Source organism: Podarcis melisellensis, assembly GCF_964234715.1.
Source record: "Podarcis melisellensis genome assembly, chromosome: 16".
Classification (NCBI taxonomy): domain Eukaryota; kingdom Metazoa; phylum Chordata; class Lepidosauria; order Squamata; family Lacertidae; genus Podarcis; species Podarcis melisellensis.
Genome location: NC_138533.1, coordinates 22,110,703 through 22,127,644, shown reverse-complemented (window position 1 = coordinate 22,127,644; position 16,942 = coordinate 22,110,703). Strand labels below are relative to the sequence as shown.

The window sequence follows — 16,942 nt, the reverse complement described above, 5'->3', positions numbered from 1 at the left end:
CAGAAAGAAGCCACAAAGGATGGGGGCGGAGGGAGAGGGGCTCACGCTCTTTTTCATCCTCCTTTATCCGTTAGAAAGACTTTGGTCTTCAGACAGCGGAAGCAGGAGCAGAGGTGGGAGTGGTCTCCACGACTGTCCCCAGTGACAGGGTGGAAGGCAGGGAGTCCAACAGTAGGTGGCGCCAGAGCCAATGACGACCACAGCCAACTAAATCTACTGTTGTCCCCATCCTCCTCCCTGCTGAGTTCTACAAGGGCAACACTGAGACTAAGGCCACTTTGACACCATGCATTTATTATGGGCGGCTGTATTGGGAAGTTTTTAATGCTTGATGTTTTATTATGTTGCTGGGGAAGCCCAGCCAGATGGGCGGGCTATAAATAATAATAATAATAATAATAATAATAATAATAATAAGCACTGTGATTCTACTTTAAATAGTCACAGCTTCCCTCAAAGAATTCTGGAAGCTGCATGCTCTAACGGCCTCTCTTTAGGGTGGTTTGCCTTGAAGCAGTACGGTGATTTAGGCTCTATTTTTACTCTCTTCAAACTCCCCGACGTGCTTGCACTCAGGTGCTGAAAACATGAGGTCCAAGCCTACGCAATGCCTTAAATGCATGGCAAGGACTACTTCTTAATTGCCACCCAAGCTTATTATATCCGAAAGAGAGACAAGCAATCTTGGAATGCAGAATCTTAAAATAAAAATAAAAAACCCAGGCTGCTCTGAAAGACTGCGGCAAAGACTGCACCACGGGGAAGCCGAAGCATTCAGCTTTCTCTTGACTTGGATGTAAAGCCCTTTGCGAGGAAGTCGGCAACTCAGCCATCTCGCCAGCCTCTTGGAAAACACGTGGGTGCAAATGGGTCCCCTTTAGGCAGAACTCTCATTACTTCGCCATGTTTTATTGAAGAAGCGGCAGAAAGCATTTCAGAGAAAGCAGGAAAACAAAGGATGACTTAAGGAGGCATGTTCCTTTGCTGCTAGCCCTGGGTCTAATTACCAAGCAAGGCTAAACTAAAATAATAAAAAAATGCAAATACTATTCTAAAAGCCTTTTGCACCAGCCATTTCAAAGGGTCTGAGATGGGCACTGACCGCAGGGCAGCTAGTTCCTACGGGTCCTTGAATAACCTGTGTGCTGTATGGAAAGGTTAAACAGAAGGTAGGCTGAGATCTGCTGGTAGATTCCTGCGTGATTTCCAGCAAATCGGGGGGGGGGGACATTTGTCAGCCTGAGATCACATACCTTTCTGAGCAATCTGCCAGGGGAGCCACATGCCAGAGTTGGGCAGGGGAAGAGGCCAAAGATGCAACGCTAGAACCCATGGGCAGCCAATGTTGGGAGGTTCCAGGACAGATAAAAAGAAGGACTTATTCACACAGCACATCGTTAACCTATGGAACTCACTCCTGCAGGAAGGAGCGATGGCCACCAACTTGTATGGCTTTAGAAAAGGATGAGACAGATTCATGGAGGACATGGCTATCAATGGCTTTGAGGCTTGGTGGAGGCTATGCTCTGCTTCCACAGCTGGAGGCAGCAGTGCTTCTGAATACCAGTTGCAGGGAGCTACAGGAGGGGGAGAGATGTTCTTCTGCTCATGTGCGGCATGCAGGTTTCCCACAGGCATCTGGTTGGCCATTGTGAGAACGGGATGCTGGACTATATGGGCCCTTGGCCTAGTCCAGCAAGCTCTTCTTATGTTCTTAAGTGACAACAACAAATGTGAATTCTACCTTTGTAAAGGTAAAGGGACCCCTGACCATTAGGTCCAGTCGTGGCCGACTCTGGGGTTGTGGCGCTCATCTCGCTTTATTGGCCAAGGGAGCCGGCGTACAGCTTCTGGGTCAAGTGGCCAGCATGACTAAGCCACTTCTGGAGAACGAGAGCAGCGCACGGAAACGCTGTTTACCTTCCCACCGGACTGGTACCTATTTATCTACTTGCACTTAGATGTGCTTTTGAACTGCTAGGTTGGCAGGAGCAGGGACTGAGCAACAGGAGCTCACCCCGTCGTGGGGATTCGAACCGCCGACCTTCTGATCGGCAAGTCCTACGCTCTGTGGTTTAACCCACAGCGCCACCTGCGTCCCTGCGTACAGGAGGCTTAGTTTCCACACACACTAGCCCCCGTTCTCTCCTCCACCCAGGCAAGCAAGTGGCACGATCAGACTTCAAGGACACGTTCCAGTCAGGGAAAAACACTCAAGGAAGGTACAAAGCAAGTGTGGGCTGTGGAGAAGCCTTGTGGCCTGTGGAGAGTCCTGAGGGGCAGATGGAGTGACCCAGAGGGCCGTATCTGGAGAGGCCTCAGGCCCTGAGTCTTACCTGCATGATTTGTGCCTAGCGTACTCCTGGCTGTCTTTCAACCTCACACAGCCATTGGTGCTAGAGGTCTCTTGAGTTTGGCATGGCTCCTCCGGGTGCTTGTTGTCTGTTGGAAGTGGCAGGCAGCTGAGTGCCTCAGTGCTGGAACAGAAGGAGGGAGAAGAAAAACCTTGTCAGTGAAACATTCACAGGGGTGCAGGACAGGCAGGGCTTCTATTGCAAGCTCCATGGGGCAGAGAACTCTCAGGACCAAGAGAGCATGGCCATCTTGCCATCTGTTACCAATTTACTTTGGATCTGCCTAACCTGTACTGTTAGGAACGTGGGTGGCGCTGTGGGTTAAACCACAGAGCCTAGGACTTGCCGATCAGAAGGTCGGCAGTTCGAATCCCTGCGATGGGGTGAGCTCCCATTGCTCGGTCCCTCCTCCTGCCAACCTAGCAGTTTGAAAGCATGTCAAAGTGCAAGTAGATAAATAGGTACTGCTCCGGCAGGAAGGTAAACAGCGCTTCCGTGCGCTGCTCTGGTTTCACCAGAAGCGGCTTAGTCATGCTGGCCACATGACCCGGAAGCTGTATGCAGGCTCCCTCGGCCAATAAAGCGAGGTGAGCGCTGCAACCCCAGAGTCGGTCATGACTGGACCTAATGGTCAGGGGTCCCTTTACCTTTTTTAACCTGTACTGCTAGGTATCGGTGCCCACAAAGGAAGTGGCAATGGATGCCAGAGGCTCGTCCAGATCAGGTCAAAGACAAGGCAAAGCAGATCAGGACCATGGACACCTCCCAGGGCCTCCTGCTACCTGAGCTTGGGAAGATGTTGCAGCAAAGAGCCATCAGAGATAGCAGAGCCACTGGGAGCTGTCCACGGTCCTGATTTTCTTTGCCTTTGACCTGACCTAGAAGTGTCTGGAAATCGTTTCCACAACCTTTGTGGGTCTTCAAGCCACGCCACCACTCAGTCCATCTAGCCCAGTGTTCTCAAAACTTGGGTCTTCAGCTGTTTTTGGACTACAACTCCCATCATCTCTACCTAGCAGGACCAATGGTCAGGGATGATGGGAGTTGTAGTCTAAAAAACAGCTAGAGACCCAAGTTTGGGAAACAATGATCTAGCCCATGTGGTCAGACTCCAACACACACGAGCCCCAGTCAGCATGAGTAATGACCAGGGGTGATGGGATTGAGTCCAGCAACATTTGTAGGGCCAAAGATTTCCCCATGCTCGCACTGTCAGGGCTTTGGATCTGGTGATTCTCTTGCTACAGATGGGTTCCTCCCCCCTTCCTGTCTCCATGAGATTGTTCTGTAAAAACAGTGCTTGAGGTGGTTAAAGCATATTCAAAGCAGTCCAAAAGACACACGCGTACTTGTGATATACATTCAGAACCCTTTAGTATCACAGAAGGCATAACAGAGGCATCCCACTTACTGAATAGATCAGTAATAAAGTATTAATTTTTAAAACAAAAACAAATGAGTTTCAATAATAAATAAGAGTGGGGAGTAATAAAGCAGTAGTTGAGGGTGCAGTTTTGAAGATGTGTTTTCAGCTTTTCCAGTGACAGGAGTATCTCTCTCTCTGACACACACACACACACACAGGCAGGCAGGCAGGCAGGCACACACACACACACACACTCTGTTACAGCTCCACATCAATCCCCAGAGCTTCCTCCACAGGTGTTACCCCGCTCTTTCAGGACAGGAACTTGACCTGAGGCACTTAAGGGAAGCTGCACTCCTTAGGAAGCCTTAAAGTTAGCAGAACCTCCAAAAAGGAATCATTTACTTAAAGTTACAGTAGTGCCTGGAAACCACAATAGCGTTTTTCCTGCTCACTTATGCAGTTATTTACAGTGGTACTTCGGGTTACAAACGCTTCAGGTTACAGACTCCGCTAACCCTGAAATAGTCCCTTGGGTTAAGAACTTTGCTTTAAGATGAGAACAGAAATTGCACGATGGTGTCGTGGCAGCAGCGAAAGGTCCCATTAGCTAAAGTTAAGGTTAAGAACAGTTTCAGGTTAAGAACGGATGTCCGGAACAAATTAAGTTCTTAACCCGAGGTACCACTGCATTTTTAAAGCACCAAACTGGAGGACAAACAATGTCGAATCCAGGGAGTAGAGATAGCACAGATGTTGTCTGAGTGCCCTGGTGGTGTCTGAGAATCTATGGCTGCCTGCGATTTTAATTTTAGCACATCCGTTTGCCACATTGCCCCTTCTGGTCCAGACCTCTTTCTCTCCCAGAAAAGTTGTGTTTGGCAGCTGGGATGAAAAGCTGCTAAACCAAATCAAGCCATCCGTTAAGAAATCAGGGCTTGGGGGTGGAGGCATTGAGTGGCCAACCCCCCCCCCCCCCGATTGATTGGGGCACTGGGAAGCCGAGACACACTTTCAGATTTGCACAAGCCAGTGGTCTTGTCAGGAAGCATTTAGCAAACAAGCAGTTCTTTTGTGCTGCGATATGGCAACTAATGACAGTCTGGGAGCCCCAGCCATGCATAGCTTTCCTAGAAGCAGGAAAGCAGCCCGAAGAGAAAGCTGGAAGAGAGGACAGTTGTCAGGGTGACATGCCATGCTGTGAGTCACAGATGTTGGGAGTGGGCTGGGAACAGACATCACCAGGTCTGGAGAATGAAGAGGAGCAGGAAAATCGCAAGTTGGACCTGTGACAAAAAATGTTGCTGAGTGGGGCAAATCCCTGTTCAGGGTTTCCAGCCAGCCATGCCCTTTTGCAGGAGGCTCCATTCCATTATTTCCAGGACACTCTATTCCTTTTCCATGCCAATGTTGCTGTGTGGAGCGGTCCTTTTTAGGGTTCCAGCCAGCCAGCCAGCCAGCCAGCCAACCATGCTGTTTTCTTTCTCACCCACCCCAGGGCACTCCATTCTTTTTCCATATAGAGGGCCCCTGTTCAGGTTTTCAGCCTGCCAGCCAGGACAGTCTTTGGGCAATTCTCCTCGATTAAGTTTCCTGCAGGGAGTTCTGCGATAATCCTTTCCTTTAAGATTAGAATAATCGTTCATATTAAATTGCAAATGCATTTCCCATCACAAACATGAAAGTCTGCAAAGAGAAAACGCGTGCATGCACTCGCACACAGCCATTTATCTGCCGCCGCAAGAATCCAGCCCAAAGAGATTACTAGTATTTTAGGGCTCAGGGGAGCTTCGGGAATCAATGAAAAAGAATATTGGGCCGAAGCAAAAGCAGACTTTGATGGGATTGGGGAACAATTATTTGCATCAATAATTGCTCTCCACCCCTGGGGGAATAGTTCAGAGCTTGCTCCACAATTGCAGCACTACGTCGTCCTAAGGCCAGCTATGAATTAACCCACGAAACAAAGATGCTATTTAGCAAATGCTTAAAAAAAACCCTGTAGAGTTAAAAGTACATTGGGGAGGGCTGCCCCTTTCTCCAAGCAGAGATGGTGCACTACCTGTATTGCATTCAAAGCCAGAGTAACACCACACAGATATTCCCGGGGTGTGTGTGTGTGGAGAAACAAAAACAGAAATAAAAAAACACCAATCGAAATTCACCAAGGAGTGAGCAAGCTTTCATGTTGCCCATAGCTCTTCTTCAGACTGACAGCTGAACAAAGAAAAAAAAGGGGGGGAGGGAATACTTTTTCCGCAGTGTAGGGCACCTCAGTCTTTGCTGGGGCTTGAACCTGGGACTTTTTGCATGTGAAACAGGGGCATTACACAAGTGACTTCATCACTGCTTTTGAAGATGGTACCATCTGAATTGGGTTGCTTCATTCTGCTGCGGGATGGTGCTGGCTCTGAGTGAGTTTGCTGGGCAGATTCAATTTCTTCTCCTTCTCACCATAAGGCTTATAAGGCTGTTCAGAAAAGGGCTACAAAGAGACTGTTGCAGATGTAGCGGATGTCTGTGAATGAACGCCTGTGAAATTGCTGCGGTCCACAAATAGACTGATCAGGATGGAGCGGTCTTTTGTGAAGGAACACCTGCAAAATTGGCATGGGCCGCAAAGAGGACTGAGTCATCCATCCCTATTAGAAAGCCCCGAGGCATTAAGAGGGACTCGAAAGTCACAATTGATTGGCTAGCGCGGTGTGAAGCCACGCTTGGTCCAACGAGAGCCTGCAAGATCTTGTTTTCCTTCTCTTCCCCCCATTTAATTTACAATCACAAAGTCCCTGTCCTCACAGGCAGAGGAGCAGCAGCGAGGGATATGATTGCCCTTTGGCACACCTTCCCATCACAAAGACACATCAATTGGAAATGCCAGCGGGAGGGACCTCTGAGATGATCTTCCCGGCTTGAGTGACTTGCAGTTAATCAAGGGGAGAATATTGCTCTGTGGCCTGAATGGCAGATTTCAAAATGCAGCCTCTGGAGAATGTGCTGGTTAAGGGGCATGACGTATCGGAGGGCAGAGGAACATATAATCAAACCCAGTAGGAAGCTGCAGGAGAAGCTCGTGCTTTGATGCATGTGCCTTCCACCAGCTTCATAAAGGAGAAGAAACCCACGGAATGTGAGTTGTAGGGTGCCCCAGTCTCCTGCCTCACTGGGGGGACAGCCCTCTTTTTGGAGGCATCTTCTCTTGGGTTGGCTGGCTGGTCCAAGACCAGTTTCAAGGTCAAGATGCCTAAGAAAAGTGAGCAGGCACTTGAAGTTGCCAGTTCTCAGTGAGTATCTGGGCAGCCATCTAAGGAAGAAGAAGAAGAAGAAGAGGAGTTTGGATTTGATATCCCGCTTTATTACTACCCGAAGGAGTCTCAAAGCGGCTAACATTCTCCTTTCCCTTCCTCCCCCACAACAAACACTCTGTGAGGTGAGTGGGGCTGAGAGACTTCAGAGAAGTGTGACTGGCCCAAGGTCACCCAGCAGTTGCATGTGGAGGAGCGGGGATGCGAACCCGGTTCACCAGATTACGAGTCTACCACTCTTAACCACTACACCACACTGGAGGCACGCAGTCCACTTGGTCACAATCCACATTGTGTTTCTGCTTAGATTAGTGGTTTTAAACCAGTGTGCCGTGGTACTTTGGGGCACCTTGAATGATGGTCAGGGGTGCTTTGGGCAACACTGGCATCTGTCTCTCTTTCCTTCCCTCCCTCCTTTGATGCCCTCTCCTGTCTCACAAAGGCTTGCACAGTTGTGTGATTATTTCTCAAGTTTGCATCTCTCTGCATATCAGTTAGGTTTTACACAGCTGCGCCATCTTTTCTCCTCTTATTTCTTTAAATATTACTTTCATCTCCTGCCTTTCAGCCTCCCCCCAAACCCGCTGGAGCAGTCCACAAGTCCCCACCATCAGGCTTTTACAATCTAGAAAGAATCGACACAAAAGGAAAACAGATGGGGAGGGGAAATATGCAAACTCAGATTCAAGTTCTTCGCAGGATGCTTTGGTCTGCTCTCACCCCACCCCAGAACTGCTGGGTGCAAGTGTGAGAGAGATTATGCACAACATTAGTATAAATGCTCAGGCAGTTTGCATGTAGCCAAATAAGTGCAATGCCGTAAAATAGGTGCCTCTGGAAGGTCTGCAGTTTTAAGCCAGTTATAGTGCCCATTCCTTGTGCCCACCAAAAATTCTGCATTAAGAAAGGCTGTGTAACTCGGTGACAGAGCACGTGATCTACATGCAGAAGGTCCTGGGTTCAAACTCTGACATCTCCAGATATGGCAAGGAAAGACTCTTGTTTGACTGCCAGGGTTTCAATGTGGACAACACTGAGCTAGTTGGGTAACAAGGTAAAGGACCCCTGGATGGTTAAGTCCAGTCAAAGGTGACTATGGGGTTGCAGTGCTCATATCGCTTTCAGGCTGAGAGAGCTGGCGTTTGTCCACAGACAGCTTTCCGGGTCAGGTGGCCAGCATGACTAAACCGCTTCTGGCACAACAGAACACCATCATGGAAACCAGAGCGCATGGAAACGCCATTTATCTTCCCTCTGCAGTGGTACCTATTTATCTACTTGCACTGGCGTGCTTTTGAACTGCTAGGTTGGCAGGAGCTGGGACAGAGCAACGAGAGCTCACTCCGTTGCGGGATTCGAACTGCCGACCTTCCAATCAGCAAGCCCAAGAGGCTTAGTGGTTTAGACCACAGTGCCACCCATGCTAGTTGGGCCAATGGTCTGACTCAGTATAAGGCAGGTTCCTACCAGACTGGCATTGGGTAAGCTACATGCAGTAGTGGAGACACTTGGTCTAGGTGGGGCCAGTGGGGCCGCAGGATCCAGCACCACTGATGGCTGGATCAACCAGTGAGAGTTTTGTTCCCATGATACCTCCACAGGTGGTGTTTGCGGATGGTTTGGGGTTTGTGCCCAGGTCTCAACTGGATCTGGTACACCATCTCATTCAACTTTAACCAGTTTAACTTTAACCTCATTTAACCAGTTTGGGGCTCCTGCCCCTTTCCCCATTTCTGTTTATGAAACTACCCAAGGTCACCCTTCGCAAAGCTTTCTCCATAGGGGCTGACATCATACAGTCACATATATTGGTAATCAACAAAGTTTGTAGGTTCTTCCGTTCCAGCTAATTGATGCCTGACCTTCTCTGAAAGCCCCATTTAAAACTAAAACCCCTTTTGAAGCTAAGTCTTTTGGAATCAATTTTGAAATGTTTTCTGGAACCGGTGACCTGGGTTAATGACCAATTAGGGTGCATTAGTTAAAATGTGAGCCTTGGGCTAAATATAGCTCATAGGAGTCGATAAATAGGAGAGACTTCTGGAAGGAAAGTAGGGTTAGATCAGCCAGGAAGCTGAGGAACCCTTTGCATTCACCATGAAAAGCATTTATGCGGTCTCCAACACCTGGTATTCGCAAGCATTAGTGCCGCAGACCACGGAGACAGAGCATAGCCATCATGATTAGTAAATACATAGAAATGTAGGGTTAGTTGAGAGGGGTCACGAGGGTCATCTAGTCCAACTCCCTGCATTGCAGAAATCTTTCATCCAAAGTGGGGCTCGAACCCTGAGATTAAGGGTCTCATGCTCTACTGACTGAGCTATCCAGCCTCATCTAAGTAGCCATCAATAGCCTTGTCCTCCGTGAATCTAATCCTCTTCTGAAGCTATCCAAGTTGGTGGTCCTCACTGCCTCTTGTGGAAGTGAGTTCCATAGGCTAATTATGGGCTGCATGAAGTACTTTCTGTTCTTTGTCTTGAATCTTCCAACATTGGCTGTCCAGAGAGAGAGAGAAAAGGGTTCTCTATTTAGCTCAGTTGGTTAGAGTGTGGTGCTGATAACGCCAAGGTTGATTCCCATATGAGACACCTGGGGTTGGGCTAGATGATCTTCAGGGTCCCTTCCAACTCTACAGTTCTTTGATTTTATCCATTTACTTGCCTATTCTCTGAATCAACATTTCCTCATAGGGGGAGTTGCTCCAGAAATAACAATGCAGAGTTAGAGCCTCAGTGCTGTCAAACTGTGCCTGAAACTGCTGCTATAGGAATAATTGCTAAAACACTTAACTCTGATCACTTTCTGGTTTGGATTTTCATTCCAAGATACCCTCCGCAAAGGGCACGTCAGGTCATAGCAAAGGTCAGTCTAGCTCGCCGTTGTGTTGCAATACAGAAACCCAGTGCTCCATCAACTTCTTGCATTTTTACTTTTTGCGTTTTTTTTTAAAAAAACCCTCAAATCAGTTCACTTCCCACTCAGAATCAGAGCAAAAATTTGCATAGCAATTTGCATAATATGCAAAGCAGACTTTCCATGCTTTCATGAACAGGAATATGACAAGGCTAGGTGAAAATTTCTCAGCAAAGATTCAATACCTGCTCGTGGATATATTTAGGTTGGTTAAATTACCAAAAAGCATTTTTATATACATAAAAAAAAATCAAAAGTATTTTAATGGTGTTGGCTCTGCCTGTAACCACAATGTTATCTACACAGGTCAAACAGTCAAGGTGATTTTCTCCTTTGGCATGTATGCTATGTACACAAGGCTTGTTCACAGCCTTCCTACTCAGAGAAAGCCCTATGAAGTTCAAGGGAAATTTCTCCAGACCCCCCAAGTGTCCCTGTTTTCCAGGGACAGTCCTGGATTTACAGAAGCCATCTCAGTTTCTGGTGTGATCCCACAATGTCCCACTTTTCCTTAGGTAAAGGTAAAGGGACCCCTGACCATTAGGTCCAGTCGTGACCGACTCTGGGGTTGCAGCGGTCATCTCGCTTTATTGGCTGAGGGAGCCAGCGTACAGCTTCCGGGTCATGTGGCCAGCATGACCAAGCTGCTTCTGGTGAACCAGAGCAGCACACGGAAATGCTGTTTACCTTCCCGCCGTAGCGGTACCTATTTATCTACTTGTATTGGCATGCTTTCGAACTGCTAGTTTGGCTAGTTTGAACATCGCGGGGATTCGAACCGCCGACCATCTGATCGGCAAGTCTAGGCTTGCCCACGTCCCCACTTTTCCTTAGGACGTCCCTATTCTCATTGAATAAATGTTGGAGGACACCCCCAAGCCAAGGAGATAAGTAACTATACAACCTTTAGAAGACATCTGAAGGCAGCCTTGCATAGTGAAGTTTCTGTTTTAATGTTTAATGTTTTATTATGTGTTTATATATGTTGGAAACCTCACAGAGTGGCTGGGGTGACCCAGTCAGATGGGTGGGGTATAAATAAGAAAACCATCATCATAATCACCATTGAATAGGATGTCCCTATTTTCATCGGAGAAATGTTGGAGGGTATGTTACTATCAAGTAACTTTGTTTAGGGCTGCAGCCTTAAAATCATCTCTCTATCCATCCTACACAGTTTGCAGAAACAGTGAGTCAGGTAGAATGCTGAAAAATAATAAAATCTGCTAAATGGGACCACTGGCAGAGGAAGGGTGTGTGTGCAGTGGGTGTGGTCTGCCCCAGGTGTCATCCTTGAGGGGGGGGACATTGCCACCCACCCCCCTGGGACGCTCGCCCTGCCCCCGCAGACAGTAGCCTGCATGGGAACAGTTTCACATCCTACCTTGAGCACATAGAGAGCAGTTCTTTCAGACACTGTCTCATTCCAAACTCAGAACCCAGGGCCTTATAGAGATGGATGCAGATGGATTCAATCGGGAGGGAAATCAATTAAATTTTAAACAGGGAGGAAGATTAGAAATCAGGCACAATGCTTTCTTAATTATAGCACCTAATCACTGACTTTAGGGGGGAAAATAAAGTTGAGCTCATTTCCCTTCCTCCGTGCGTAGATTGGATGGCTCATAAGAAGCGCCTGCGACTCTCCTCAAGCACTCATTCACCAGGGAGGCATGTCGGATTCATAAAATGATCAGGTGTCACAGCAGAGTGTTTCATATGGTTTCGCTCTCACGCACCCCTGAGATTTTCCTCTCCCCCCCCCCTTTTGAAAGGTTTTTGTCGCTTATCACCTCCCCTTGGACTCTGGGTTTATTGTGCAGAGATAAGACGGGAGGAAAAGCTTTATGGACAGAACGTGATGAAACGAGTCTTTGCAAGGCTGCCGGAACGAGGCGATGGCAGGAACATTGAGCTCTAAAGAAAATAGCTTGAATTGCAATCAGTGTCAAGTCGCCCGAGATATAAATTACTTGGAATGGGATCCTCCTTCAGTAATTGTTCCCTCTTCCTGCTCTGTGTATTCTCTGCCAGGCCCACCTTGTACAATAGAGGCTGAGCTTAACACTTCGCTATCTACCATGCCATCTGCAGTGTATAATGCAACACAATCCATTCCTTAAAAAAAATAAATAAGAGAGACTTTCACAATGGAGGGAGCACAGAAGACAGAGGACTCAGCTACCTGGGAGATCTTCTTCTCTCAGTGCCTGGTCACTGAGGACAGCGAATGAGGTGACTGTTGTTTTGCCGCAGCCTGAAAAAGCCCACCTTGAAGCAACCAGGAGCAGGGCCTTCTCTGCTGTGGCACCCTCCCTATGAAATCATCTCCCCTCTGAACTGAGGCAACCCTGCTATCATTCAGACACCTGCTGAAGACATTTCTTTCCTCACAAACCTCCTGGGAATTGCTGCTCAAATGAAGGGGACTAAGGGTCTCGCCTCGAAACTCCCAGCACCTATAAAAAAACTACACTTCCCAGAATTCTTTGGGGATATTTGAAGCGATACGAAACTGCTTTAAATTGCAGGTACTGCTTTAAATTGCAGGTACATTGCAGGTGGGGCCTAAGCACAGTGAAGGGCCTTAACTTGGTTGACAGACCCAACAGCTGCGGATCCGAACCAAGAAGCGGGATTGCTGAATGGGAGCCTTTTAAAGCAGTGAGATGGAAGAAGGCGTTCTTAATTGAAATTTTAAAAGTAAAACCACATTCCATTACATCACGGCAAAATATTTCCCTGCTTGTCACCAGCATGTTTTCCAAACGGTACGCCTGCCCGTGATGATCTCTCCGGAGTGAAATAAATGCAGGCTGTTTGTTTTGAAACGTGTACAGCTGGTTACTATCAAACCTTGATTTAAAACAGGCTGCAATCATTCCCATAGTCTACACAGCCAGGCTTTCCCTCTCCTTTCTTTGAGAGGGGGATCACTGCATGATTTACACCAACACTGGGCCAGAGAAATCAGCTGCGCTGCTGCTAAAACCATCCTAGATCAGATTCTGTCATCCCCACTTTGCATTTTCTGGAACATATTCCAACCACAGTAGGTAATATGTCTGGTACTGAACACCCTTGTCACAATATTTATAGCATGCAAGGTGTCTTTTCAATACTTTCTCTGGGAAGGCGGGTATTTAAAGCACAGGCTGGGTTAGCATGGTGGGAAAGGGATCTTTTTCAGCCCAATGACTACATTCCCTTCTGGGCCATCTCCCGGGGGCCACATGTCAGCGGCCGGCAGGCCTGGGAGTGGGGGAATGAGTGGAGCAATTAATGTAGATTTTGCCCTATACATTAGGCTAGTTGCAATACACCCTCCTCCATCTCAGCAAGCAAAAGGCACAATCAGAGTTCAGGGACACATTCTGGCTAGGCAAAAGCATAGGGCCAGGGAGGGGTGTGGCCTAGGGAAAGGAGGTGTGGCCTGTGGATAATTCCAAGGGCCAGGTAGAGAGGTATTTGGCCCCCAGGCCTGAAGCTCTCCAACATCTTGGTTAGCAGAAGCGGGAAGCTAAACCCTCAAGCTGCCCATGCTCTCCTCCCTGTTCTCAGGAGGACTTAGAGCTATTTCTCTCCCAGTGGGGTTGCATGTCTGGAAGGAATTTTAGCTTAGGTTGCCCATGTCTGAAGGGAGGGGGGTTTGGTGAGGTGGAAAGGGAAGAAGGGGTGGTTGGGGGGGTTGGCAAAGTACGTAGGGTTGGCAAGTGGATTGAGTGGGGTGACAGTCCCAGTCATAATAAAATAAAATAAAATAAAATAAAATAAAATAAAATAAAATAAAATAAAATAAAATAAAATAAAATAAAATAAAATAAAATAAAATTAGCTATCTATCATCTATCATCCATCTCTGTCTGTCTGTCATCTATTCCTTCATTGCCGGGGGTGGACTAGATAACTCTCATGGTCCCTTCCAACTCTACAATTCTACGATTCCATCAAACCTATCACCTGTATCTATATACTATTGCATTCACTATAAATATACACTTTTAAGTTCTTTAGGCGGTATGTAAAACCATTTAAATAACTCTTATTTCATTAAAAAATAATAATCCTAAAATTAGAACTGATGCAAACTCTCAAATTTCCTCCTTGTAAAATCTATACAGGACATGCACAAATACACTTTGCAGCAGGAAAACAGCAGCACATAAATTAATCACAATGCCTTCTAATTTAATAATTAATAATTCTCCTTTACATTTGTTACCGTATTTTTCGCTCTATAAGACGCACCAGACCACAAGACGCACCTAGTTTTTGGAGGAGGAAAACAAGAAAAAAAATATTCTGAATCCCAGAAGCCAGAACAGCAAGAGGGATCGCTGCGCAGCGAAAGCAGTGATCCCTCTTGCTGTTCTGGCTTCTGGGATAGCTGCGCAGCCTGCATTCGCTCCATAAGACGCACACACATTTCCCCTTACTTTTTAGGAGGGAAAAGGTGAGTCTTATAGAGCAAAACATACAGTACTTCCTAGAGCCGCATGCAATCCATGCTTTATACTTGTTACACCTTGATTTATGAGAATCATGGAAAATCCTGAAATGGCAGTTTCACAAGCCACGCCAGTCTCCGAGCGGCCAGAGACTCTGGGGTACTTGGCGCTTATCCAGGTTCAGTTTCCTTGGAATGAAGGTCAGCGGAATATGTCGTGCCTTTAGCATACATGGTTTTATTTACACATATGTACAACCTGAGCATGAGATGGAGGGACTCGCCGCATTATCGGCCCTACAGATCTTGCTTCTCCATTTGTCTCCCCTTTGGACCCAGCACAGAGCAAGCAAGTCTGTGTCTCCGGCTTCCAGCCTGTTTCTAGCTTTGTTCAAACACACCACTCTGGCTATTGTACTCCTACCTAGCTGCAAGGTGGCAGGGAGTGGGATGGAGAAAAAGGACCCATTAGCCTGGAGAGTCCCATCACTTAGTGGAAGCTCTTGCAACCTGGGTCATTCTTTAGGGATGTTGATGAGCACAGTTAAGTGACCAGCGATGATGATGATGATGATAATAATAATAATAATAATAATAATAATAATAATAATAATAATTTATTATTTATACTTCGCCCATCTGGCTGGGTTTCCCCAGCCACTCTGGGCAGCTTCCAATACTAAAATACAGTGATGCATCAAACATTAACAGCTTCTCTAAACAGGGCTGCCTTCAGATGTCGTCTAAAAGTCTGGTAGTTGTTGTTCTCTTTGACATCTGGTGGGAGGGTGTTCTACAGGGTGGGTGCCACTACCGAGAAGGCCCTCTGCCTGGTTCCCTGTAACTTGGCTTCTCACAGTGAGGGAACCACCAGAAGGCCCTTGGCGCTGGACCTCAGTGTCCGGGCTGAACGATGGGGGTGGAGACACTCCTTCAGATATACTTGACCGAGGCTGTTTAGGGCTTTAAAGGTCAGCACCAACACTTTGAATTGTGCTCGGAAACGTACTGGAAGCCAATGTAGGTCTTTCAGGACCGGTGTTATATGGTTTTGGCAGCCACTCCCAGTCACCAGTCTAGCTGCCGAATTCTGGATTAGTTGCAGTTTCTGGGTCACCTTCAAAGGTAGCCCCACATAGAGCGCATTGCAATGGCCCTTGCCTTACAAAGAAACCTGTCTGACAACTTCAGCAAAGAGAATCCTCTGTATCTTTCAGTGGCTGAAGCTTGAATCTCTTTGCACACAAAGGATGAGGCCCCCACCTAGAGCATCTCTTCAAATCTGGGGTAAGAGGGAGGACTTCCAAAGTGCTGGTTCCAAACAGGCTTAAGGCCTGGCACCTCTCTCTTTCTCTTTCTAAAATGAGGCAGGAGGCAGCAAACAGGCTTGCAGGTAGCTATGCAAAGCATCGGCAGGCAACGTATGACTGCTCTGTTCAATTACTTTCATCTATAGGTAAACAGCTCTGGTGTAATGGGCTGATTAATCTTCTTATCACACAAAACCCATAAGTGTAATTACATCAGAGACTACGGATCCCTGAGCATAGTATCAATCAAGCAATCGCAGATCCCCCCCCCCCTCCTGTTCACACACACACACCACCTCCAGCTGAGATGGAAGGAGAGGAAAAGAGAAGTTCTTATATTTCCTTTGTGTTGCCAAACAGGACTGATTGAGGGGGGTGGTTTGCTATTTTATCGACAGCCAAGGTGATCAAGGGTCTGGAAGCTAAGCCTTATGAGGGATATTTGAGGGAGCTGAGTATGTTTAGCCAGGAGAAGGGAAGACTGAAAGGGGATATGATAGGCATCTTCAAGTATCTGAAGGGCTGTCCCATGGAAGATGGAGCAAGCTTGTTCTCTGCCGCTATAGACGATAGGACCCGAACCAACGGATTCTAAAGACACGGAAGGAGATTCCAACTAAACATTAGATAAAGGGACCCCTGACCATTAGGTCCAGTCGTGGCCGACTCTGGGGTTGCGGCACTCATCTCGCTTTATTGGCCGAGGGAGCCGGTGTACAGCTTCTGGGTCATGTGGCCAGCATGACTAAGCCGCTTCTGGCGAACCAGAGCAGCACATGGAAACATTGTTTACCTTCCTGCCGGAGTGGTACCTATTTATCTAGTTGCACTTTGAGGTGCTTTCGAACTTCTATCCAACCAACTTCTATCTATCCAACTTCTATCTCGTCCTCTGTCGTCCCCTTCTCCTTGTGCCCTCCATCTTTCCCAACATCAGGGTCTTTTCCAGGGAGTCTTCTCTTCTCATGAGGTGGCCAAAGTATTGGAGTCTCAGCTTCAGGATCTGTCCTTCCAGTGAGCACTCAGGGCTGATTTCCTTAAGAATGGATGCGTTTGATCTTCTTGCAGTCCATGGGACTCTCAAGAGTCTCCTCCAGCACCATAATTCAAAAGCATCAATTCTTTGGCGATCAGCCTTCTTTATGGTCCAGCTCTCACTTCCATACATCACTACTGGGAAAACCATGGCTTTAACTATACAGACCTTTGTTGGCAAGGGGATGTCTCTGCTTTTTAAGATGCTG

General features: G+C 47.3%; 1 protein-coding gene across 1 annotated transcript in view; it reads right to left on the bottom strand.

Moving 5' to 3' along the window:
- SRRM4 (serine/arginine repetitive matrix 4) overlaps nt 1–16,942 on the bottom strand; it is a 115,918-nt gene that overhangs the window by 39,900 nt on the left and 59,076 nt on the right. The window contains exon 2 of the mRNA XM_081892404.1: nt 2,337–2,477. Within this exon, the coding sequence (XP_081748530.1) occupies nt 2,337–2,477 (141 nt within the window). The remainder of the gene's footprint in view (nt 1–2,336; nt 2,478–16,942) is intronic.